The 26049-nt window shown below is 39.4% G+C and overlaps 1 protein-coding gene across 9 annotated transcripts in view; it reads right to left on the bottom strand.

Moving 5' to 3' along the window:
• CHD8 (chromodomain helicase DNA binding protein 8) overlaps positions 1-25678 on the bottom strand; it is a 65280-nt gene extending 39602 nt beyond the window's left edge. For 3 of the 9 annotated variants that reach the window (XM_079128683.1, XM_079128688.1, XM_079128686.1), the window contains exons 1-5: positions 25570-25678; positions 5559-6616; positions 4086-4457; positions 2665-3050; positions 985-1099 (exon numbers count right to left, since the gene is read on the bottom strand). In XM_079128683.1, coding sequence (XP_078984809.1) covers positions 985-1099; positions 2665-3050; positions 4086-4457; positions 5559-6401 — 1716 coding nt within the window. In that variant the 5' untranslated portion in view covers positions 6402-6616; positions 25570-25678. Of the gene's footprint in view, positions 1-984; positions 1100-2664; positions 3051-4085; positions 4458-5558; positions 6617-11136; positions 11281-12241; positions 12306-25569 lie in introns of those variants that run through there. The other 6 variants (XM_079128687.1, XM_079128684.1, XM_079128690.1 and 3 more) reach the window with 6 other exon arrangements.
• Positions 25679-26049: the final 371 nt, after the last annotated feature.

Genomic DNA, 26049 nt, shown 5'->3' with positions numbered 1-26049 from the left:
CTTTACCACTGAGTCACATCCCCAGCCCTTTTTATTTTTAATTTTGACATAGGGTCTCACTAAGTTGCTTAGGGCCTTGCTAAGTTGCTGACGCTGGTCTCAAACTTGTGATCCTCCTGCCTCAGCCTCCTAAATTGCTAGGATTACAGGCTTGGGTCGCTATACCTGGCTAGTCCCCTGAATCTTAATACCAGGTTTTTTCTACAGTCAGAAACTAGAGACAAGATGGTACCATAAGGCAACAAATCAGAGGATTAAAAGAATGAAGTTCTTCTGGTCTGGCTCAAACTCAAAAGGCAGAAAAAAAACTTTGGGTCTCAGCACACCAAAATTCAGTCAGAACCCAGAAGTATAGAAAAGGTAAGGCAAAAGGGACAGCTGGACGGTTCTAAGAGAAAGTGAAGTACTGGCACAGCCATCACCACAATCATGCATCATAATTTCCTATGATTTACTGTTCTTAAAACACTGCAATTTGGAAAACAAAAACAAAAAACACTGCAACTTGGAAAAATGAGTATTATTCTTACAGTAATGTGCTTTCTGCCTGAAAAGATTTAGAAGATAATAACCAGGTCCATCCACCTATTAGGTCTACTTCTCTGTTCCTGGTTTGTCAGCCAAAATTAAACATGATTTTTCTAAGATTGAATATTCCTTATCCAAAATGCTTAGGACTAGAAGAAGTGTTTTGAATACTAAAGATCTTTTGATGTTAGAATACTTATATATAAATAAAAATGAGATATCTAGGGGATAGAATCCAAGACTAAACATAAAATTAATTTACATTTCATATATACCTTATACACTTAGCCTGAAATTAATTTTATACAATTATTTTTATGAGGTAAGTGTGGAATTATTTTTTCTACTTGTGGCATCATGTTGGCGCTCAAAATTTTGAACTTGCAATATTTTGGATTTCAGATTTTTTAATCAGGGATACTTAACCTATACTAAGTTCTTCAGGGATCTTTTTACCTGAATGCTGCTTTCTTCATCTTCCCGGGGTGATTGTGCAGGCATGACTTCCACATCTGAATTATCAGATGAGGTATTACGTTTTCTCTTCTTACCCACTACAGGAGTGATGGTGCTAAAAAGGAAAAAACAATCTCATTTTCAGTGTGGGCAAGAAAAATTTAGGGTAAGAAGACAAAATCAATCCAAAGCATCACATACTAAGGCTCCAGACAGAATAAGTGTTTGGATCTTCAATTTATGGGACACACAGCTATTGAGTATAATATTTGAAAAAAGAAAATACTGTGGTTTGTAAACAGACTGACCTTATACTAGATTTGACAAATTCTTGCTACCCATTTGTTCACAAATATATAATAGAAGGTAGCATAAGACAATAGAATGAAAACTGGACTAAGAACTAGAAAATCTTGCTGGGTGTGGTGGTGCAACCTGTAATCCCAGTGACTCAGGAAGCTGAGGCAGGAGGATTGCAAGTTCAAAGTCGGCCCCAGCAACTTAACCAGGCCCTAAGCAACTTAGTGAGACTCTGTCCCAAAATAAAAAGTAAAAAAAAGGGACTGGGGAAGTGGCTCAGTGCCCCTAGGTTCAGTTCAATCCCTGATACTCCCCACAACAATAACAACAAAAAAGAAGCCTTGTTTTAGTTCCAGTTCTGACATTATTTGAACATTAGTTTTCCTTATTTTTAATAAGTACTGGAGGTAATACCTGTTCTGACAACTGTTATGCATTAAATTAGATATGAAACTTGCTTTCAAAAAGCTGAAAAATTCAGTCAGGCACGGTGGTACACACCTGTAATCCCAGAGACCCGGAAGACTGAGGCAGGAGGACTGTAAGTTCAAGGCCAGCCTCTGCAACTTAGTGAGGCCCTAAGCAACTAGTGAGACTCTGTCTCAAAATGAAAAACAAAAAAAGAGGCTGGGGATTTGTCTCAGTGGTTAAGCAGTCCTGGGATCAATCCCCAGTACCAATAAATGAATAAATAAATAAAATTTTTAAAATAAAATAATAAAAAATACACAAAAGCTGTAAAATCTGCTCAGTAATAGAGAGCTTGCCTAGGACATGTGAGGCCATGGGGTCAAATCCCAGAAAAAAAATTTTAAAAACCTGAAAAATCCTGCACAGATAAAGCCTGAAGGAATTTCAGGTAGCAGAAGTTAGTGAGAGAGAAAGGACATGTGGAAGAGAAACAGAACATTCAATTGTGATAAGAATTATTGTAAGCCATGGCTCTGTCAAATACTGTCAACTGCTCAAGGTTGACAGTATTTCTAATTCACAGATGAAATACAAGAAAAAGACAGCTATGTCTCCAGTAGTTATCTTTTTACTGGGTAGATGGTTTAAGGAGTAGTGAGAAATCTCTTTCAACTATAATGATATAAAATTAAGAATATGTAAATACATATAGTCACAACTTTTAAATGTAATCCCTAAGATAATGACCATCTATTTTTCCTGTGCTTTTGTGTTTCCTTTTAAAATATGCTAATTTGCAAATTTCTGTTTAATCATATAAGCATGAAGACACAGATGAGAAAAGTCTTATTATATTCCAATCACCCTGAACTAGGTAGCTGTTAAATACAAGTTCCTCTTAATACTATTTAAAAATGAGTATGCTGCCATACTCAAAAGTGCCATCAAAACAGCAGGGTTACTACTCACTTTAGCTTACTCTTGCCCTTAGTTTTGGAGGTACCAGACGCTTTGCTCTTCTTCGGCTTTTCCTCCTTCAATCTCTCTCCACTGCTCTTCTTCCTGCGTTTCTTCTCACCTTCCTCTTCTGGTCGAACACTGGGCAACTCGTCCTCATTCAGGACTCTAGGTATGTTCTGCTCACCTCGGGCACGGGCCCTAGCAATGGCCTCTGCTACAATTCGATTTGCTTTCTCTTGCTTCTTCTGGTGCTCCAGCCTGCGGTTTTCCTCCATTCCTGTCTTTCCCCCAGCATGAGGAGCAGAGCTTGCTGGTGATGACAGAGCTGCCACTTCACTGGCACTTAGAACTTTAACTACAGAGAGCCCAGAGGAGGCCCCTTGGGAAGAGCCAGCCTGTAGGAATAAAGACACTAAATTTTCAACATGTTTGTAGTTAAATGGTTTAAATAAAACCAGGTAGATTAGAAACTAGTTCTCTATTTCTGTAAAAATGAGACTTAGAGTAAGTCAACAAACCTAGACATATCTAAAAAAATGTGTTTTTTGATGGTGAAGAAGTAAGAAAAGGCAAGAATTCTGCCAAATTAAACTTTAATATCCTTTTGCCATACTCTCATATTCATTATTTTAGAAAAATTCCAACCAACATAAACAATATTGGTCTTTGATCTAAATGTAAAAAAAATTCAAATTAGACTCTTGGTCCACCTTTTTCATCCTTGAGTATGGGAGGAGTGATAATCATTTGACTATTTCTTTATCTTTCAAGCAAAAGGCAATTTCGAATTGTTTTTTTACTCCACATTGTGTGTGTGTATCTGGGCATATAGTGGGGACAGAACCTAGGTGTGTTGTACCCGAATACTTTCTTAAGATAGGGTCTCACTAGGTTGCCAAGGCTGACCATGAACCTGCAATTCTCTTGCCTCAATCTCCCAAGTGCTGGGATCACATATGCATGCTACCATGCTCAGTTTATTTTACAATATTAGTACAAGATTGTAAATTAAACAGTTCAAAGACAAATACTCTAAAATGAATCATCTTTTATCTCAAACCCACTCTCTAATCTTATTTATTTATTTTTGGTACTGGGATTTAACTCAAGAGGTGCTTAACCACTGAGATATTCCCAATCCTTTTTATTTTGAGACAAGGTCTCACTAAATTGCTTACGGCCTCACTAAGTTTAAGGCCAGCCTAAAACTTGTGGTCCTCCTGCCTCAGCCTTCTGAGCTGCTGGGATTATAGGTTTGCACTCAACTCTCTAATCTTTATATGATATTAAAATGCTTTCCCTGCGTGAAAGAAATGAAAGTCAGCATCTCAGTTCAGAGCCATAAATCTCTTTGATCAACAACTGCTGAGGGTACTAGCAAAGGACTAAAAGAACTGTTCTTTCTTTTCCTTGCTATGTAACTTTCTCACCTGTGGTTGTAGCACCATCTTGAGTGGTACTGAAAGTCTCTGTCCTGGGCTTTGTCCTGGTCCCATTATCTGAGCCTGCTGCACAGAGGAAAGAGTCAATGGCTGGGTTGAGGATGGCTGCTGGGGCTGGGGCTGTGATGATGGAGGCTGTGGTACAATCTGGATTTTCTGCTGTGGCTGCTGTACCTGCAGCTGGATAGTGACTACTTTGGCAGGTTGCCCCTGGGCGTTCTTGGCTTGAGTCAGGGCTGCCAGCTGATTGCCCTGTAACACTATCTTGCCTGGTAGACTCCCTAGCACAACATGCCGATGTCCTTGGGGACCTCCAGACTGTGGCTGCTGGAGGACCAGGGTGATGCGTTTCGATTCACCCTAAAGTGAGGGAAGGAAATTGCAAGAGAAGTACAAAATTAAAGAATGGTATACCCTGAAATGTTTTCACCAGTTTTCTTCATCCTAGATTCATAACTGAGGAGCAGAAGACATTTGTTTATCTTCCTATCTGTCCTGATAGAATTTTTTCTATAACACTTCTGCCCAATGGATACCAAGACATTTTTAAAAAACTTCTGATGGGAGGCTATCTTCTAAGACAGTCACTTCATTTTAGGAATCTGTTAAAACAAAAGTCCTTATATTGAACTGAAATCTGCCCCTTATAGGTTCTATTTATATGACTACCATCCACCCAATTTTTTTGGCTTTTTATTCAGAGGCAACAGAGCATCTGCTTTCTTTCTTTCATTCTTGTTTTTTTTTTTTGGTTTGGTACCAGGAATTGAACCCAGGGGAGCTTAATCACTGAGTCACACCCCTAGTACTTTTTATATTTTCAAATAGGGTCTTGCTTCTTAAGACCTCACTAAACTGCTGAGGCTGGTTTTAAACTTATGATTCTCCTGCCTCAGCCTCCCACGCCACTGGGATTACATGCCCAGCTAGAGCATCTGGTTTCTTATAGTGGAAAGCAACCTTTTCACTGGATAAAGTAGAAGGGAGACAATCTTTGGAATAAGAATAGGAGAAAGATATATATAGTTTTTACAAGTTTTGCAAATAAACGATTTTTCAAAGATGTTTCTTTGTTTCCACAGCATCCTATATTTTTCAAAAAACAATGTATCATAAGTTATTGTAAATTCTTGCTTCAAGTCTTTCTTTCCCAGCAGTAAGGGAGTGCTGTCCTTAAAGAGATTATACTACTGTCCTTAAAGAGACTGCAAGATCTTTTAAGGACAGGGACTGACTGTCTTATTAACACCAACTAGGCACAGGATAAACATATAAGAGCTTAAAATATATGTTAACATTAACTGCTTCCACCTACAAAATAAGTATGTATGCGCCTGTCAGTGCTGATAAAAAGCAAAGATGGAATTTAAACAGACTTTCCCTCTCATGCGTGCTCTCTCTCACACAGTTGCTGGGCCCTCTATGAAACCAAAATTCACCTCCCCCTTTCACTCAAGTCACCTGGGTAGGTGTAGAGGTCAGTGTAACTGCAGGCTTCAGTGGGGGCCCTGTGGCCCCAGGGTTTCCAGCAGGAGCTGAACCCTTAACTGGCTGGAGGACCAGTTGTTTTACTGGTCTGCTGGGCTGGACAATGCGCTGAACAGCAGCCTGGTTCCCAGGGACCTTGGCGGCCAACACTGTATTACCAGAGACAATGGAAACACCTGGTCGAAGGGGTGTGCCGGTTAGCACTTTGGTAAAAGTGACTTTTCCACCATTGGCTGTGCCAGCCACGAGTGGTTGAGCTGTGCTGGTGATACCTTGGGCCTGAATTTGTGCCACATGGGCACCAGTGACTGAGGAACTTGGTGGGGCCTTAAGGATAACAATCTTAGGGGCTGACTGAGGTGGTTGTCCTCCAGCGCTACTAGAGGAGACAGCTGTGGCAGAGACACCCATGAAAGGATTCCCTTGGCTCAGGATCTCCTGGCTCTTGGAGACCTGCAAGAGTCCAGATGTTGGCGTCGATGTCTGTAAGACAGGTTGGGCTGGCTGCTCCTGGCTGGTAGGCTGAGTGGTATAATCATGCAAGGTTAAGGATTCTGGAGCTGGAACTGTGGATTCTTTGGGAAGTTCTGTGGGGGCTGTTTCCTCTGGTGGGGGGACCAGGTCACTTGATGATGAACTCCCCACATCACCACCTCCACCATCCTGGTTCATCTGATCCAAGGAGTCCAAAGAGCTTGGCAGTCCAAGGGCTTCTTCAATGGGGTCTTGGGTGACCTGGTTAAAGCTGTCATCAGTCAGAGAGTCCAGGCCAAATAAATTTGGGTCATCAAACAGATCCATGATGGGGTCTGCCATCTTGGGAAAGATGGAGGGTATTTCCTCACAGGCTAGGGAGGGAAGGGGAGGGGGGGTACTGGTTCTCCCCTCCCCTCCCCTATTAAGAAAAAAACGTACACAGTGGAAGAGACTACTACTCTTCAAGTAAAGAGGCAAGAAACAAGTGCATGTCAGATTGTCCTGACCTTCATGGAGCAAGATGGCTAGGTCTTCTGAGGAAGATGATGGAACTCCTGTTGTGGGAATACAAATACAAATGAAAAATAAGCAAAGTTGATGACCTCAAGAGAAAATTTCTCCTTAGGTACCATCCTTACTATCAAACAGCATTAAATAATAATGAGAAGAGATGAACATGAGGAAATAGGAAGACAGACATATAGTAGAAAGAATATCCACATTTCTGCTTCAAAATGAAAACTAAAAAAGAAATAAACCATCCCCTTTTGGGGCTTTTACATCTACACGCTTTGAGGCTGCTATCTGTCAAGAGTATTCAGCTGTATCTGCCTACTTTCTTGTACAATTATCTTTCTTAGGTACAGATCAGGAAATTCAGTAATCATTCACCTTTGTTTTCAGTTCTTAAATTGGCAGAATTCAAATATATACCACTAGCATTCCCACGAAGGTAGATAAAGAATTCTGGATATATTTTATAAATTTTCCTTGAATTTAGATACTTTACTATTGGCAAAAAGTCACCTTTTACCAAGCTTGTAGTACAATTTTACCCAGGAAGTTTTGCAAATTTTATCCTAGTTAACTTATCAATTAACATATACATAGCATTTTGTTCTGATGTCACCTCCAGAAACCTTTCTCATGTTATAAGACCAAAAACTTCCTTTGCAAGTGATTCAACGTTTTAATTCAAATTTAATTCCTACTGTTCTCTTGCCATTTCCTACACATATTCTACATTCCAGTCCAACTAGTCTATGAAGTTCCCTTAACGTGATGCCAACCTGCACGGCTTTGTCTATTATGCTGTAGCGTTTGAACACATTGTCCTTTACCTCTTTATCCTTACCCCAAACATCTCTGAAAGCTGAAACATATCCACCCTCAAAGCTCTTTTACTCCATAAAGTGAGCCCTGAAACTCTGCCCCTTTAATAACCAAATATGTGATGATTTGATGATCCCTTCACCTCCTTTAAACACCCATACTATTATTTACATTTTTTTAAATTATTTTGTTTTTCTGGGTTTACACCTTATTAAAAGCACTTATTAACATTTTAATAAAATGATTTGAGTGTCTTGTCCATATCCTCTAAAGACCCAAATAATCTCTTCGTGCAAATTATAAAAACATGTCTGCTTCTCAAGATGCTTGTCTGTTATTTGCTGGAACATGCCATAAATACATAAAAATTAATGATGATTATGAATGGGTGCAATGTATTCTCTGTATAACCCTCCAACATGGTTTAGCTTGTGAGAAACTGAAATAATAATGAGACAAGGTAAATATTATTTGGAATAAACCATTCAGTCCTCACAGAAACTAAATGGTACTTCTTAGCTCTAAGATGAGACAATAAATCTCATTTTGAAACTGTCCTATAAATGGCTGAAATTATGTTTATAAAATCTATATCTAAGGTTTTAAATTCATGAAAATAATGGAACAAAGAAAACTACAAAAGACAAGGAGTTCTTCCTTCCCTTTTCTTTCTTTTTTGGGGGGTAGGGTGGAGTAGGGGATGGAGGATGGTACTAGAAATTGAATCCAGGAGCACTCTACCACAGAACTACATCCCCGGCCCTTTTATTTTATTTTAAGAAAGGGTCTTGCTAAGTTGCCCTGGCTGGTCTTGAACTTGGTCTCAGTCTCCAGAGTTGCTTGAATTACAGGTGTGAGCCATCACATCTGGCAAAATACAAGAAATTATATCATCATGTAACCAAATACATGAAAAAAGGGTATCTGTTCTTAGTCTATGATGTCAGTGTTTGACATTCAGGACAGTCTTACTTGATAAGACTACTTCTCCTAACTTTTGGAAGACAAACAAGAAATTTGTAGAGAGATAGTACAGACTTGACTGAAGACTTTCCCACACAACTCCTAAGCTGTACTTTTTCCTTTCCCCAGACCATCTCAGTTCTCCTCATAAAACAATACAATGTGAGTCAATATTCCAGAAGCTTTGACATAGAGAGAACAGACTCATCAGTAGTTCTATGTCAGCTGTTGACACATCAGTCAAATTACAAAGCATAAAAGGTATCTCCACTAATGTTAAACAAGATCTTCCTAGATTCAGTAACTATAAACTTTTCACATTTCAAGATCCATATTACTTCTCACTGCTGGCTAACCTATTCCAGTAGCTATTTCAGCCTCTCTTAATATTGGCCCCCAAATTACTCAAATGGTGATGGGAAAAGTTATGTTTCTTAATTTAATGAAAATCTATTCAACAATTTTATACATTTCCTTAAAACTATCATTGACTTTTTTACTAAATAATGTCTTACTCTGCCACTTATCTTTCATCTCCTACTCAAATTGATAAAAGTTACACTAAAAATGTACTGGTAGGTGTCATTCAAAATCTACTGTACAAGTTTCCACCAACTGTAAGTTTAAATTCATAACAGTTTATAATCTGTGCTTTCTTCCATGGGGTATTTTGTCCCTTTCACAAGTCCTTGTTATTTATTCATCCATGCTCTTCCTTTTCCCCATAATGGCTCAATCTCATGCAGAGATCTCACTTTTTAATGGCAGAAACAAGGTTAACAGTTCAGTTTCTGAAATATTTCCTTATCCCCATGGGAGGGAGGAGCATAAGTTTTTAAAGGTCAATGCATTGTCATTTACCTCTCCTTGCCCAATTTTTGGGCCAAACGTCTGCTTCTACTGGTTCAGTCTAGGCCAATAATTAAAAAACAAAACAAAACATTGTCAGTGAGTTAATGTCATAATACCAAGTATCACTACTTCACAATCCCAACTCACTTCCACTGACCTAATTCATATACATTTTTTTATCCTAGTCTTCTATTTCTTTTCCAGTTCTCATTTTCAACTGTCCTTGATTTTTACAAGATTAAACCTTTGACTCCAAAAAATTTAACTTTCTTCACCCCCTCCTTCTTTTACTTCTTGTGGGTCATCTTGGCTGCATCCATGTCTGGCCTATTCTACCAAGCTTATCTATGTCACGAATTCTCTTTCCATAATTCAAATCCTGGTAATACAAATAAATAGATGTTAAGCAGTTTTCAAGGTAAAACAACTGCCCAGATGATGAAGTCATACCACACTTTATCATATTAAGAGCAAAGTCACAGGGCACACTGGTGCACACCTGTAATCCCAGTGACTCGGGAGGCTGAGGCTAGACGATCACAAGTTCAAGGCTAGCCTTAGCAATTTATTAAGGTCTTAAGCTATGCAGCAAGACTCTGTCTCAGAATAAAACAAAAAAAAAAAAAAATTTTTTTTAAAAGGGGAGGTGCTGGGGATGTGGCTCAGCATCCCTGGGTTCAACCACTAGTACCAAAAAAAGGAAAAAAAAAAAAAAAAAAAAAAAGAAGTCAGCTATGTCATACCATTGCCCAAAACAGAAACATGCATGTACCCAGAAGGAGGTAAGAATTTAGTAATTATACTTAAGTAACTTTCCATAATTCTAAATTAATGTCCACATTCATGACAAAATAAAGAAATCTTGGGGGATGAGAGTACAGAAAAGGAACAAACAAGTCTGTTAAGGTTGAAGTGGAAGTCTACAAATCTATACTCTCCAAATAAATCAGTTACTGCTAGAAAAATATTTCATTTATATATATATATATTATTATACGTATATTTTACATAAATAGCCCTTCATCTCAGCTCCTTCAAGAGGAACTACTCTTTCCCCTCAAAGTAAATATAAACTGATGTTCTTCTGCAGCTTTAGCACATTTAATATGGTTCTTGTTTCAATGCCTTACCCACCCACCCCCTCCCCGGGCCAAATACTGGGGATTGCCACTGAGCTACATCACCAACCCTTTATGTTTGAGACAGGGTCTCACTTAGTTGCCCAGGCTGGCTTAAACTTTAAACTTTTGATCCTCCTGCCTTAGCATCCCAAGTTGCCTGTGTCCCTTGGATTACAGGTGTACACCACCATGCCTAGCTTATCATCACTGGTTTATATTTTGTCTCATTCTGGCCCATTTCTATAACAACTTGTCTGTTCTATCATAAAGGATTTTACTTTAATTTTATTCTAAATTTTTCCATACCTTTTCAACATAGCAGTGATCCTCAACTATGGAATGGAGGACACATCCCTTTGGAAAAGCTAATGGGAACTGGGGGCTGGGATGGTAGGTAGAGGTAAATGTTTTAAAATGTATGTTCAATATTATAGTTTTATATTTGTGGCTTTACCCTCCTTGTTCAAGTTACTCTTATTTGGTAAAACTGGGCAAAATCTTCCAAACCTGTGAGAATCTGTAAAAACCTAAGATGGGGGTTAAGAGAGGTTGAAGCAGAGAAAGCAGCATGCCTGGCTTGGAAAGGTTATGAACATCACTGGGATAAGTTTTTCATGGTCTCTCAAAAAGGAGTTTATCATAGTTCACTGTTTATGATGATGAGAAACACTGAAACAGAGATTATTCCATTGTCTAATAGATAAAATTATACAAACTGAACCACAGACATTCATTCTCCATTTACAGATTTCTTTGCCCATCCTCTTAAACAATAACAAACAAATGGCATTTTGAGCAATACTGACCTTTTTCTGTAAAATGCACTTTTAGAAAGTACCACTCATGCCCACTTAACTTCTAGCTGCCCAAAGATTCAGAAAAGAATAAACTATTTTACTTCAAAGTGTAAATCTTGTTGTTGGAAACTGTATCCTTTTCAAGAGGATCAGCTGCAGATAGACATAAACACAGGTTATTGAATCACAAGATGGGTAGAAGCAGCTTAATTTAAATGAGAAATCTCTTGAAAGTAAAATAATCAGGAGGGTTAAAATAAAAAACGCCAATGTAATTTTAGAGGGGAAGCAGTTAAAAACTATACCATGGAGATATTTGTGAGACCCACAAAGTCTCAAATCTTATTCAGAAATGGCAAATAAATACCCAAAGCAAATGTAATAACAAGTTAGGGTCAAGAAGGTATCAGGATGGAAGGACACAAGACCATAAAAAAATGGAACTATTAACTTGGAGCCACTCAAATTGCCTCAAAAAGACCAACATTCTAGGTCATTTTCTCTATCTTCACCATCCTTACTACCAAATGTATGTCTACTGTTTTCGTTTTCCAATTACTGAAGGAGAAGGTACTACACCTCAGTGAGGGTTATGGACATTTGGGGCAAATATGGCTGGTAAAGTATGCTCTTCTTTATAAATAGGGAAAGCCAAATAGGCAACTGTGAAAGCTAAAACCATGTATTTAATGGAGGTAAAGGAGAAACTACAGAAATTATGCACTTATATGGGGAAAAAGAAGGAGCCAGGTAAGGAAGTTAAGAGGTTGATGGAGAGGAAAACGCGACTGGGGGTGGGGGTGGGGGGGACCCGGGTACATTACCTGCTTATATTGCCAGGGTTCGTGTCAGTAAGGCCCGCAGCATAGGCGGGAGATTTCAGGCCACTGGCACCCCCAAAATGGAGATGAGGTACATGCACTTGAGGGAGAAAGCTAGCGGGGGGTGCCCTCCAGGGTGGGGATGGCCAAGACGGAAAGATGCGGGGGGGTGGGGGTGTGGATGCCTTGAGTAGAAGCAACGTTAGGACGGAAGTACAGGCTGAGGGACCCAACAATCCCTGAGGGAGAAAATGAGCTGTGCCTCACCCAGTGGTAGAGAGAGATGGCTTTACCTGCAGCGGCCGTGGGGGGCCGGTTCGCCCCTCTCGCTGTCTCTCCAGCACCAGTTCCCCCTCCTCCTGCGCAACCTAACTTGATGCTCCTGCCCGCCCCGTGTTCTCACTGGCTGAAGGCCCCTGCCACTCAACACAGGCGCAGAGACGCAAAACAGCGCAAAGGGTGGGACTAAGAGGAACTCCCCCTCCCCCTCCTCCGCATGTTAGGTTGAGAGCGCACGGAGAGGCCTATCCGGTTTCTAGGGCCCAGGCGAAGCCTGCAGCTTGATTAAAAAAAAAAAAAAAAAAAAGTGGAGAGGTTGGGGGCCTGGCCCAAAGAACAGTTTTATGGTGCAGGAAATCAGTCCTGGGGATTAAATTCCCTACCATGTACCTACACAGTATTCTGCACAACTAAGAGTGTAAAACTCCGGAGGGAGGGTTCCGCACTAGGCCAGCTCCGCCTCCCTCTGGAACCCTGGCCTTCCAGCAATCCTGTCAACACCTTTCCTGTAGTGACTACACCTTATCCCACTACACAGCGCAAGGTGCCAAATCCTCCCTCCACAGTAGGAGTCAATACAGTGGCTGGAATATGGAGCCTTTTACTCTTAAAAGATAAAGCACTCTACCACAACCCATAGAGCTGGCTTGCATTCTTGACATTTTAACCCTTCAGCAGCAGCAGTGCTTTTTAGAAAGTTATCTCGGATGCCCTCTAACAAACATCCCGGCCCTCTACCTCCCCAAAACACATATCCATTCCCTACTCTCAAAAGAGGTCTCCCACCCTTACGTCTCTTGAAATAGCCTGTTTGAAATATCGGTGAGTGCCCACTTTGCAATGCCACTTGATACCACTCTTAATAATTCCCCTAAAACCCCAGAGTGATGGTAAGCAAGATTAAATCCCCCAAAGGAAATTGTTATTTAAAAAAACAAAAAAAGTTGCTTCTGTCCTGATCACTAGTTCCCCTGAAAAATAACTATCCTCAACATTGAAATTCTAATTTCTATAACCTAGGACAAATACAATACAAACTAGGAAGATCAATTTGGTCTTAGATTTCTTATTTTTAAAGGGTCTAGTTTTACCCCGAGGTATGCTAGAAATATCCAATTAGTACTCTGTGGGTAGCAATACTATTTCCCATTCATTCTGGCTCAAAACCTCAGAAAGTATCTCTGAAACCTCCTTCTGTATCTAACATTCAATCATTTACCAAGTCCCATTGACATTCTTACACAATTTAAAAGACAGATTTGGAGCTAGCAAAGACTTTGGCTGTCATAACAAGTCAACCAGCTTGTCGTATAGATGAGAAAACTGAGCTGGGTGCACATAGTGGTGCACACCTGTAATCCCAGCAACCCAGGAGGACTGAAGCAAAAGGACTGCAAGTCTGAGACCGGTCTCAGCAACCTAGGCCTAAGCAACTTAGCATGAGACTTTCAAAATTAAAAAAAGGGCTGGGGGTGCAGTTCAGTGGTAGTGTCCTTGGGTTCAATCTCTAATACCACAAGAAAAAAAGGGGTGCAATGAGAGACACACTAAGTGTTTAATGATTTGACTACAAACCTAAGTGGCAAAGTCAGCATTCATACATCTGACTCCTATTTCTACTACCATCTTCCTTTTTTTATGTATGATCTCTCTTCCTACTAATCCATTCTGCTGCCAAATTAATTTCCTAAAACACAATATGACCAAATCAACCTCATGCTAAATTCTCAAAGGTTTCCGTTACTTAAGACATAAATTTTAAGACCACATCTTGCCTTTCAGACTTACTTCCACTATTACTATCTATATACATTTGTGAGCTAGTCAAAAAAAGACAACTTATTATTGCCATACTTTTTTTTCATCTGGGTCTACCTAATACTGCTGCCTTCAAATTATACACCATCCTTAATTCATTTCATTGCTAAGATCTTACTTATTTTCTAAGATCTACATCAAATGCCTCTTCACTCATTAGCTCTACATTTATTGAGTATATCAACATTGATGTACCAACTAATTTGCTAGTATTGGGATCCAAAGATAAATATAAGATACATTTCTTACCCCAATTCAGAGTATTTGTATACATGTGGGGAAAGAATGGTTGGGACTCTGATAACAGTGACAAATTGATAATAACCAATTATAATATGAGGTGATTAAATACAAGGTGATAATGAAATCAGCAGAGTTATTACAGTAATACAGAGGAAAAAGAAATTAAGGAGAAAAAAGATACAAAAGAAATAGTTTCTTAAAAGTTAAGGAAGGTGGGAAGGTAAGGTAGGCCATAAGAAAGGCATACTCAGGCAGCAGAGACAGTAAAAGGAAAGACAATGACAGACAAGGGGAAGAAACTGTTTTTCCTTCAGTAGTTCAGTCTTGTGAAAATGTAAATCCCAAAGAAACTGGAGGGAGATGAGGATGAAGGGATAGGTAAGGACCAAACAATAGAGGACACTGAATATGACATTAAGCCATTTTTTTACAGGCAGATTAAGATGCCTGAGAAAAATGGAATGACATGAACAGAACTACATTTTGGTTAGGTAACTGGCTGGGGCGGGGGCAGGGGTGTTAGAAAATACAGAATCAAGAGGCTGCTTTGAGAGATCATGAAAGAGTTGCATTGTGGATATTTGCTGATGTTTTCCCCCTGCTCAATGACCAAAAGGTCCCTTACTATATTGTAGGAATAGGGAGGAATCTTTAGTGGGAAACTAGATCTCATCTATCTATAGAGCCAGGGAGGAGCGGTTAGGTCCCTTCCTCCCCTTCCTGACAGAGAAATATGAACATGACCTAGGCTGATTCAAATGGACACTCCTACTACTGAACTATGACTTAGAAGCAATAATGCAAAGACTCAAAAACAAGCTGGATGTGGTGGTGCACACCTGTAATCCAAGCGACTTGGGAGGCTGAGACATAAATATCACAAGTTTAAGGCCAGCCTCAATAATTTAGCAACGTCGAAAGCAACTTAGTGAGACCATTAAAAAAAAAAAAAAAAAGGCCCAGATCAACTAGTCAGATAGTATCTGGCAATGGGAAACAATAGGGTTCTACTGCAGCATCCTCTACAGACTGTTCAGTGTTGTGACCCTGATTCCTGATCTCTGTGGTCAGGTCTCGATTTCTGCCCATTTTCTAAACCAAGTTCTCTAACATTCCCATTAATTTTTTAAGCCATACAATCATCTTCCAATAAATTCTCTTTCTGCTTAAGTCAGTTCAAAGATGATCTCCGTTGTTTGCAACCAAGAATCTTAATGAGAAGCGTAAGAACTGAATTACAGCAATATGGTTCAAAAGAAAATGATGGAAAGGAAAGGACATGGGGCTAAATATACTTAGGGGAATAAAAATCAATAGAACCTAGAGTTTAGAGGGATAGATGAGTTCAGTCATATTGAATTTGAGTTTCTTATAGCATGCTGGTGACATTCAAAGAAGGTTGGTTGTATAAGTCTAAAAGTCTGGCTTGGTGATAGATTTAGATGTCTGTCAACATCTAAGTGGTAGGTATAAGCATGAAGATTATCTAGGGAATGTGAAGAACACGCCACATGTAAGATAAACTACCCAAATATTATTGGGAGACAATAGAGAATAGTAGCACCTAAAGTACTAGAGAACCCATGTCCATTTCGAACAAAGTAGTTGCTATTTATCTCTAAGTTTTGTCATATGAAATACAAATCTATGGTTGACAGAACTTCACATTTTTCAAAAATGATAGAAACAAAGAGTTTTATGAAGCTGGCACCGTAGCACACGCCTGTAATCCTAGCAGCTCAGGAGGCTGAGGCAGGAAGACTGAGTTCAAAACCAGTCTCAACAATTCAGCAAGGTCCTAAGCAACTCAGACAGACCCTGTTTTAAGACAGGGTCTTTAAGTCTGTTTTAAGACAGACCCTGTCTTATAAAAAAAAGGGCTGGGGATGTGGCTCAGTGGCTAAGCACCCCTGGGTTAAATCCCCAGTGCCAAAAAAAAAAAAGTTTTATGAAAAATCTTCTAGATTTTAAATGTAGACGATTAATTTTTAAAATACTATAAACATGCAAGTTAAACAAAACACTTAGCTGAAGCCCTAATTATGTATGATTTTTGTTGGAGAATGTTAAGGAACAGCCTGAGAGAAGGATCAGAATAAGGTATGCCAACTGAAGCAGGTAGAAAAGGAAGAGCTAGAGAAGTAGGAGAGTTCAGTGTCACAGAAGCGAAGAGAGAAGAAATTTCCTGGGGGAAGAGTGATATAGCAAACGAAGCAAAAATGTCCAATAATATAAGCATTAAAATGTCCACTGGATTTATGATGTCTACATTTCACTGTCAAGTCAGAAGTAAACTACAATAGCTACAAACTATTGTAGCATTTTGTTTAGTCCTCTTGTATTTTACTTATATTTGTACATGGAGGGACTTGGGTTCAAATTTTGGTCCCACCAAGTAAATTAGTCTGAGTCTAGATCATTTCTCCATATAAAGAAGGTAAGATTATCAAGATACAGGGGTATTTATGAGGATTAAAGAAAACACCTAACACAGTACTTGAAACATAACTATTATGTCCTAGGAGATATTGAACAAATGTGTTTGGATAGACAATTGGGGGGAAAAATCTGCTCTTACCAACATCTGTATCTGCCTAAGAGTTGTTAATGAGTCTTAGAGGACATCAGTATTCAGATTAATGGCTTCCAAAATATTTAATTTTGGCAGGCCAATATCTGTAAGCTTGAACATGCACTCTAGCTTCTGTTACCTCTCTAGTAAACCTAATTTTGCTGTTATGGTTATGGAACAGGTGATTGAACCCAAGGCCTCATGCATGCTAAGGAAACACTCCACCACTGAGTTAAGAGCCACATCCCAGCCCTGCCACCCCCCAATTCATTCCCGCTTTTTTTGTAGTACTGACAATTGAACCCAGAAACACTCTACCTCTAAGATTCATCCCCTGTCCCTTTTATTTTTATTTTGAGACAGAATCTCCCTAAATGTCCCAGGCTGACCTCAAATTTGCAATCTTCCTGCCTCAGTTTCCCAAGCAGATGAGATTACAGGCTTGTACCATCACACCCTGCCTAATCAGCCTAATAAAAGGCACACAGAAATAGCTACGTTTTAGGTTCTCTAAAGTCCAAAGTTAATGTTCAAATAACTGGCTTCATTCAGTATCCAACTTTGAGTGATGACAGCTGGGCAGGGTGGTGCATAGCTATAATCCCAGCAACTCTGGAGGCTGAGGCAGGAGGTGGATTGCAAATCAGAGGCCAGCCTCAGCAAATTGGTGAGATCCTATCTCAAAACACTAAATAGATAGATAGATAGATAGATAGATAGATAGATAGATAGATAAGACACCACACTATTCAGATTATTTTCTACCTCTTCAGATACTTCGCCTTTGCTACTCTTTACCAATTCTTTAAATGATTTAATTTCATTTTGGTCCTTTTCCCTCCTTCTCTTTTTGTGCTATATTTCTTTTTTAAGGATGTCTAATTCAAATACACAGCCTCAATTATTATTTAGTCTTTTCAACAGTTATTGGAGGTAATCATTCTCCAGCACCTCCTATCTGATTGTGGCTGTAGACACCATAAACCTTCCTTATCACCTAAATCCAACATTTAAAAATCCTATCTTTAGTCCCTAAATATCCCTCAAATTCATCTACTGACTTAATTTATCATCTTCACATCCCTAGACTATTGTATTGCCTTCTAACTGGTTCTTTTCTTTTCCATTCTTCATTTTTTTTTTTTTTTTTTTTTTTTTTTTTTTTTTTTTTTTTTTTTTTTTTTTGCAGTGCTGGAGATTTGAATCCAGGGCCTTACATATGTTGGCTCTACCACTGAACTACACCTTCAGCTCAATTTGCTTTTCTTTTCTATTTTCTTGGTTCTGAGGATTGAAGCCTGGAGCACTTAACCACTGAGTCACACCCCCAGCCATTTTTCATTTTGAGACAGTCTCACTAAGTTACTGAGGACCTCACTACATTGATGAGGCTGGCCTTCAACTTGTAATCCTCCTGCCTCAGCCTTCTGAGTTGCTGGGATTATAGGTGTGCACCACCATGCCTGGCCCAAACTTTCTTAACAAGTCTGAAATAACTACCTTTATTTCTCAGATGAGGAACTGAATGAGGTACAGAGGTAAGTAAGTTGCCCAATATCCCATAATGAGTGAAAAGTGGTGACAGATTCAAATTTAGACAGTGTAGCTTCAGAAATATTTTTTTAACCTTTACTTTATTCACTTATTTATATGAGGTGCTGAGAATCGAACCCAGTGCCTCACACATGCTAGGCAAGTACTCAAGCACTGAGCCACAACCCCAGCCCCAGAAACCACATTCTTAACTTCCAATATGTTGTTAAACGCTCCTATTATAAATTCTTCTTAATATTCAATACTTCCCCTTTGTAGTAGAGATTGAATAACTGAGTATATCATTAGTTATTTGATGTCTTTCCCTGCCCTATTAGAATGCAAGTTCCTCAAGGGCAAGGACTGTGTGTTACTTGTTCAGGTGGTAATAGATATTCAATGTACTTTTGCTAAAGGAATGCAATGAACTTCCAGCGAAAGTTATGTAGGCGTCAAACTACAGAAGGGTAATGTGGAAGTTTCTGAGCAAAGGCAATGGCTTCACTCACAGCAGTGACAAAAAAAAAGGTCAGTGACACAACTTTCCCATCAGAAACATTTAGAAGAGACACCATAACATAAGCTCATCATCATGTTTTAGTACCCAAAGCAGACACAGCTTTTACATACAGCAAAAGGAGCTATACGCAATACACATATAAGGCTTTTTTAGGGAGCTGGGAATGTAGATCAGTGGTAGAGTGCTTGCTCAGCATGCATGAAAACATGGGTTTGATCCCCAGGAACCCCCCCCCCCCCCAACATACAACTTTTCTATAAGTGTAATAACCACTGTTGAAAATAATGAAATTTTAGTTATCCTCTGTAGGTTTAGGATCATAATGCCTTAGTGGTAACCAGTTTACAGCTATGGCAGGAAGTAAATGGATGACACTATACACTTATGACTCAAAAATATGGCATGGATCATTTTTTAAGTCAATCTCATTGTAGATTTTTTCTCCCCAGTAAAACCCTAGTGTTTTAGCCTAAGCATGAAGACAGAAAATAAGAGCCTAATATTTAAGGATGACTGCTCTTAGGTCAATTTAAGATAATCTGGCTGAACATGTCTGTAATGCTCGTGGCTGGGAAGGCTGAGGTAGGAGGATCCCAAGTTCAAAGCCAGTCTCAACAAGTTAGTGAGGCCCTGTCTCAAAATAAAAAAATAAAAAGGGGGACATGACTCAGTGGTAAAGCACCCCTGGGTTCAATCCCCAATACCAAACAGAGAGAGAAATACAAAAGTAAAAGGAAATCTCATATGCTCAGAGTTCTACAACTGTTAAAGGTACAGCTTTAACAAGTTACTAAATGCCTACCTGTCTCGTACTGTGGTCAAAGACAGTTCTCCCACAGGAGTCAGTACTGAACTTTTAAATGGGAGGAGACTGGATAACAAATAGGGCTTTGAAGTCAGACAGACCAGAGTCCTACTCCTGGTTATTATCTACCTAAGTCTTATTTTTTTTTCTCTTCTGTAACATCCCATTTATTTCAGAGTAATCCTAAAGATTAAAAGATATAAATACATAATGCTTGGCACATAGTAGGCAAATAAAGAAATGTATTATTAGCCTCATCCACTATTTTAAAACAGCACCAATAAAGGCTTATATCAAGCAAAATTATTACTTGTAGACTCAACAGAGCTGATGTACTAAGCAGAATCAGGTGGGATACTGAAATATATATGGAAGTTTCACAATTAGAATAGCAGGACTGCTGGGCATGATGAAAGGACTCCAGTACTACCATGCTGAGAAAGCAGTACAACCCTTTAACCTCCTAACCATGGAACAGACTTCAACCAGCACTGATATCTAAGGCAACTTCCCAGGTAATTCAACTAATCATTTTCATGTTTGTAGGAATATGCCACTATTTCATAAGTACTCCATTTACTTCATAAAACCTGCTTGTGAGGCTGAGCGCAATGGCACATTGCCTGCAATCCCAGCCACCTGGGAAGTTGAGGCAGAAGAATTGCTAGTTCAAGGCCAGCCTCAGCAACTTGGCAAGGCCCTAAGCAATTTAATGATACCCTATCTCAAAAAAAAAAAAAAAAAAAAAAAAAATGCTGAGGGTGTAGCTCAGTGCTAAAGGGCTCCTGGGTTCAATCCCTAATAAAGGGAGGAGCAGTGTGGATCTGCTTGTAGTAACAGATTTCTCCAACTTCAGGCTATCCCTAGGTAGTTCTCAGGCCTACCTAAAGTTTACTACCTTAGCTTTGGACTCTCATGATTTTCAGGAAAGAAATGAAAGGAAGTGTTCAAACCCATATATGAGACCTCATTAAAAAAGAAAGAAAGAAAGAAAGAAAGAAAGAGAGAGAGAGAGAGAGAGAGAGAAAGGACTTAATGGGAGATATAACTGAAGCGCAGGCAAAGCACTGCATTTTATAAGAGAATTCATATGCAAATAAAGGAAGAGATGGCGGATGTGCCCCACCTCCCCCCAGGAAGGGGTAAAATTTAGAAAAATAAACAAATAAAATAAATAACGAGTTCTGAGGAGAAGCATTTAAGAATAAACACTGAGTTCAGTTTTCATGAAAAATCTTACATTCAGTTTATCTAGGTAAATGCATACCTGATAAAATCATGTTCCACACGAAAAAATCTGTTGATTTGAGTTCTAAATAGGCAACCAAAGTAAAGAAACTTCTACAACCAACCAAAAGAACTTCTCATATCACTAATGGGACAATATACTTCTGAATACTGATGCCTCAAAGGAATAAGACCTAAAGATGTCTGCACTGCATCCTCAAAAGATGTAGAAATAAAGAAAGCAGAAAATTCCAAATAATGAGCACAAAAAACAACTGGAGAAACCCTAAAGACTTAACAACTCATTAATAACTTTCCTGTCAAATAAAATTAAGAATTCAGTTAAGGGGCTGTGGGTATAGCTCAGTGCTAGAGCATGTGCTAAATCTTCTGGGCTCAAACCCCAGAATGAGAGAGTACACACACACACACACACACACACACACACACACAAACACAAAGAAAGAAAGAAGGAAAGAAAAAGAAGGAAAAAAGCATTCAGCGAATGTATAACCTTTCTCATAAAGTTACTGATATAGTCTTAGAAGTTATAGACTCTCAAAAGAAAAAGGTGTTATTATGGAATTACTAATTACTAGAGTACTGGGACATCAAAAAAAGGATTAGCACTATCACATTTAAGGTACCAATATACAAGGAGAAAAGAAGCACAATTCTGAATATTATTACCTAGCAATTTCAGTAGCATGCCATTTAATTATCTTTTCTTAATGAAATAAAATCTGAAAATAACATAAAATGAAGGGACACTATAAATTTCTCTGGTATTGTAGGGCAAATAATAAGTCTTTCAACAACGAAGTCAATCCTTGATCAGCAATTATGAACAAGAATAAATAATTTTTCTGGGAACTCTTCAAATTAATGAGAACAGTACACTGATAATCTAGATTTGAAGAAACTAGAACTTTGTCTAGGCTCCTTACACATTTACATGGCTTGACTATACTCCTGGACCCATTCCTGCTGAAGACAAATGTAAAGCAATTATCTAGGCCAGGCTAATTTCTATCTATGCCTACTGGATTTTTTACTATTATAATAACAGTTAATAGATAGAAATTGCTTCGTTTTAAAAGGTTTCCTATAGAATGGAGTTGTGGCTCAGTGGTAGAGCGCTTGCCTAGCACATATGAGGTACTAGGTTCAATCCTCAGCACCACATAAAAATAATGAAAAAAACAAAGGTATTGTGTCCATCTACAACTAAAAAAAAAAAAAAAAAAAGTTTCCTGCTGAAATCTTGCCAAGTTGCAAGATATAAAGTTGACCATTTTGCTTCATATGTGACATTATGAACCCAAAAACCCTAGTGAAGGACAGAAAATAATGGATAACGAAAAGGCAAACAAACAAAAACAAATGTTACCTATACAACAGCTTAATGAGAAACTTCAGAGATTAACATACTTTGTAGCTTAAATTTTAAATGTCAGTAACTTCGTAGCTTAAATTTTTAAACATCACTTAGCCACTGAGGTGGCTGAGGCAGAATCCCAAGCTTCAGGACAGCCTGGGCAACCTGGCAAGAACCTCAGCAACTTAGAAAGACTTTGTCTCAAAAACTAAAAAATGACTGGAGATGTAGCTCAGTGGTAAAGCACCCCTAGATTCAATCCCCAGTACAAAAAATACATACATACATACATAAAAATAAAAAGAACTAGTGATACAGCTTAGTGGTAAAATGCCCCTGTGTTCAATTCCCAGTACCAAAGGGGGGAAATAAAAAGTTTAAACTTCAATAACTACAAAAAGGTGAACTTGGTTCACCACACAAATACAAAGAAAAATTTAAAGGCAATATGAAATAGAATTAGAAAACACACACACACAAAAGAGCTAAATTATGACATATAAAACAAAACACATATTAAATAAAACACATATAAAACAAAACTGAGAGATTAAAGGGGGAAAAGGTTATCCAGCACAAAGTTTAGAATGCGGTAAATGGTTAAATAAACTTTTAGGTAATAGGAAACTGTTGTTGCATATAAATACAACAGTTAGGGAGTAGGAACCAAAGGAAATATATCTTGAAAATTGGAGTCTCTGCATTCCTTTCAAGATGATAATGATCATCAACTTTGTGATGCAAAAGAATAAAAAATTTGTTAAAGAGGAAATATAAAAATTTCAAATTGAGTGCCAGGAAACATGATAATCTATCAATGAATCAAATGCTATAAGTAAAATAGTAAATACCAGGGTGGTCACAATAGTGCAAGAACAGATCACAGTCCCTGCAGATAAGGGACTTGCTTAAAAGGAAGTACAAAAGGACAGTGACTTTTAGGATTGAGAGAAATGTCTATCTTCTGTTTTTCTCCCAAATATTAGGTTCAATGTAACCTCAGGAGACAGCTTAACTCTTCCAGGAATATTGACAAACAATATTACTAAAGCATTTAGCCTCATCTTAATGTTACAGTCCCTTCATAGATGAGAACATTCAATTTCATTCTTTCAGTAAGCAAGCATAGTTTTGGCATCTACAAATTAATATTAAATGGTAGTATTGCATTAAAAAAAAAAAAAAACACCCTTTCAGAGGTATTCAATGGTTTATTTTAAACTCTGCCTTCATTATGTTCTGTTACCTATCAGAAACACCATCCATATAAAATATCATTTTTTTCCGGTTATAATCAAACTTCTGGAATAGTGAGTCCTACAATTACAAGATTCCTCTACCTCATCATCCAGGGGTGATAGAGCAAAGGTGTTCCTGGGAAATACCAGGTCTGTGTTTTCTCGTGATTCACAACCACCTCAATGGACACATTTTCTATCCATATCTAAATGAATTTGGTTGGGCTGGGGATGCAGCTCAGTGGTACAGCACTTGCCTAGAATGCACTAGGCCCTGGATTTGAACCCCAGCACCCTCTCCCCCACAAAAAAGGAATTTGTTAATTTGATAACTGACAAAATCAACAGGCCAGATTTACAAGACAGATCAAGCAAAAAGAAGGTATGACCTGTGCAAGTACCTATACAAGTGCCTCCATGAAATCTCTTATCCCAATCCATCACTGCTTGCTATTTCCATTTCAAGCCTCCTGAGCCTGCCTCATTTGGCGGGGTGGTTGGGGGTTCTAGGATTGACCCCAGGGATTCACACATGCTAAACACATGCTCTACCACTAGCTACACTCCAGTTCCCCCCACAGCCTGTCTCTTCAAGGCAGATGTCTACTCTCTTTTTGGCCAATGTCCTTTGCCTTGCCTTGCAGACCCACTGGAATGCTACTCTTTTTTTTTTTTTTTTTTTTTTTTTTTTTTTTTTTTTCTTTTGGAATGCTACTCTTGCAACAGAAGATCTTCTTAAATAGAAAATGTTGTTTTTCTTATCACTCTTTTTTTTAGGTGTTGAAACAATTCCAAAATAGTTTCCTGCTTCTGGCACCATGAAGTTGACTACAACTTGTTCAGGAACATACTGGGGTGACTACACAAAAGAAAGACATTACTGAAAACATTATTCAAATCCAAACTCACTTTCTAGTACCGAATATGCTCCACACCAGTTGGGAACTCAACTAAGGATAAGGCAAAAAGGGAATCCTTGACTGAGTTGATAAACTCAGAAAACAGAGATGCGTGATCTGTGGATGCTGTGATGGTGGGATGCAGCAGACATTGATAATGCAGTTCCCATGGCTTCTATCTGAGACTTTCCAGTGTCCATTCTTCAAGAGAGAACGCCATATAGAGTTGTAAATTTTTTACTTCCAGCTCACTTTGCACGTTCATCAAAAAGCGACTAGTCCACTACATACCTCTTCTATGAAGACCTTAATTACTTCACAACTGCCTCTTAAAAGGAGGCGGCTGCATTTGCACAGCTGCTGCAATGGCAGAGAAATTCCCTGCGACACTAGAGACAGGTAAATAAAGAGATTGCATTCGCTATAAGGTAGGGGGAGAGGTCCCGTGCCAGTGAAGAGTTTACATAATGCAACAGAAATCCAATGAGCTCTGCAGACCTGTCAAAGGAGATGCAAGACTTGAGCTCTCCTTTCCCACCATCTCTACATACTCTCCAACAGCCTACTCTTCACTCCCAGAAGACACACGGAAATTACACCTAAAAGTGAACAACAATCTGCATACGCTCCCTATGCTTTCCTATCCACTTTTATTATTAAATGAAAGAGAGAAGGAAGGAAGGTAGGTAGGTAGGTAGGTAAAAGCCTTAATCTCCCACCTGAGTCCAAAGTATGAAGTAACCAAGCGGAGCCGGGGAGTTTTTTCTACTCTGAAGGGGGAAGAACAACAAGGCGCTGCCTCAAATCTACACCACGCCCAGTAATGCAATGACAAGCTCTAAAAACTCCATGGTGGCCCAAGCAGCCCCCTCGAAGCGTGGCCCCGCTCGGACCCCGCGGCCCGGCAGCCGCCCTCTCCCCCGGCCTCTCACAAAGGAGAATGGTTCAGTCCGGACCATCACCCAGCACCTGATCCCTCACAACTGGGGGACTGGCAGGGGCCGCGAGAGAGGAGAGGCAGGATGAGTTACTGAAGCCATTCTGAGAGCCAGAGCTTTTGGAAAGACTCTTGGCCAGCACTGAGGAGCAGGCGTGAGCGGGAAGCCTACCTGAAAAGTCCTGGTGCTTCCTTCCAGTCAGCGTTTCAACTCACCGTCTCGGAGAACAAGGCGCCTTCCGGCGGAGCATGGCCAGCCCTCGCCTCAATCTAGCTTGCTAGTAGTCCATTCTCCCTGGGGTCCGCCTACCTTCGCTCCCTCCCACCAATGGCGGGGCCGAAGCCTGGCCTCTTCCAGTGGGGTAGTGTGAACGCCATCCAGGAAGTCTCTTGAGGTGGGAGGTCCTAAAAGGCTGAGGAGGGTACGTAGGCAACCACAGATATGCCTGATTGAAAATAAAATCTGGCGGCAGCTCGCCCCTCACGGCTCAGTTCGCAGGTGAACGGGCTCCTCGGCATCTTTTTGGCCCTCTCCGTTGGGGGCGCTCTAAACTTACACATTTAGTTACCTGTTTCAGGGAAGCCATCTTGGATCGGGCCGGCGCCAGGCGGGCGGGGAGGGGAGGGGGTGCCTGAAGAATTTTCGGCTTTC

Source organism: Sciurus vulgaris (genome assembly GCF_902686455.1).
Source record: "Sciurus vulgaris genome assembly, chromosome: 2".
Lineage (NCBI taxonomy): Eukaryota > Metazoa > Chordata > Mammalia > Rodentia > Sciuridae > Sciurus > Sciurus vulgaris.
This window is presented reverse-complemented; position numbering and strand designations above follow the sequence as displayed.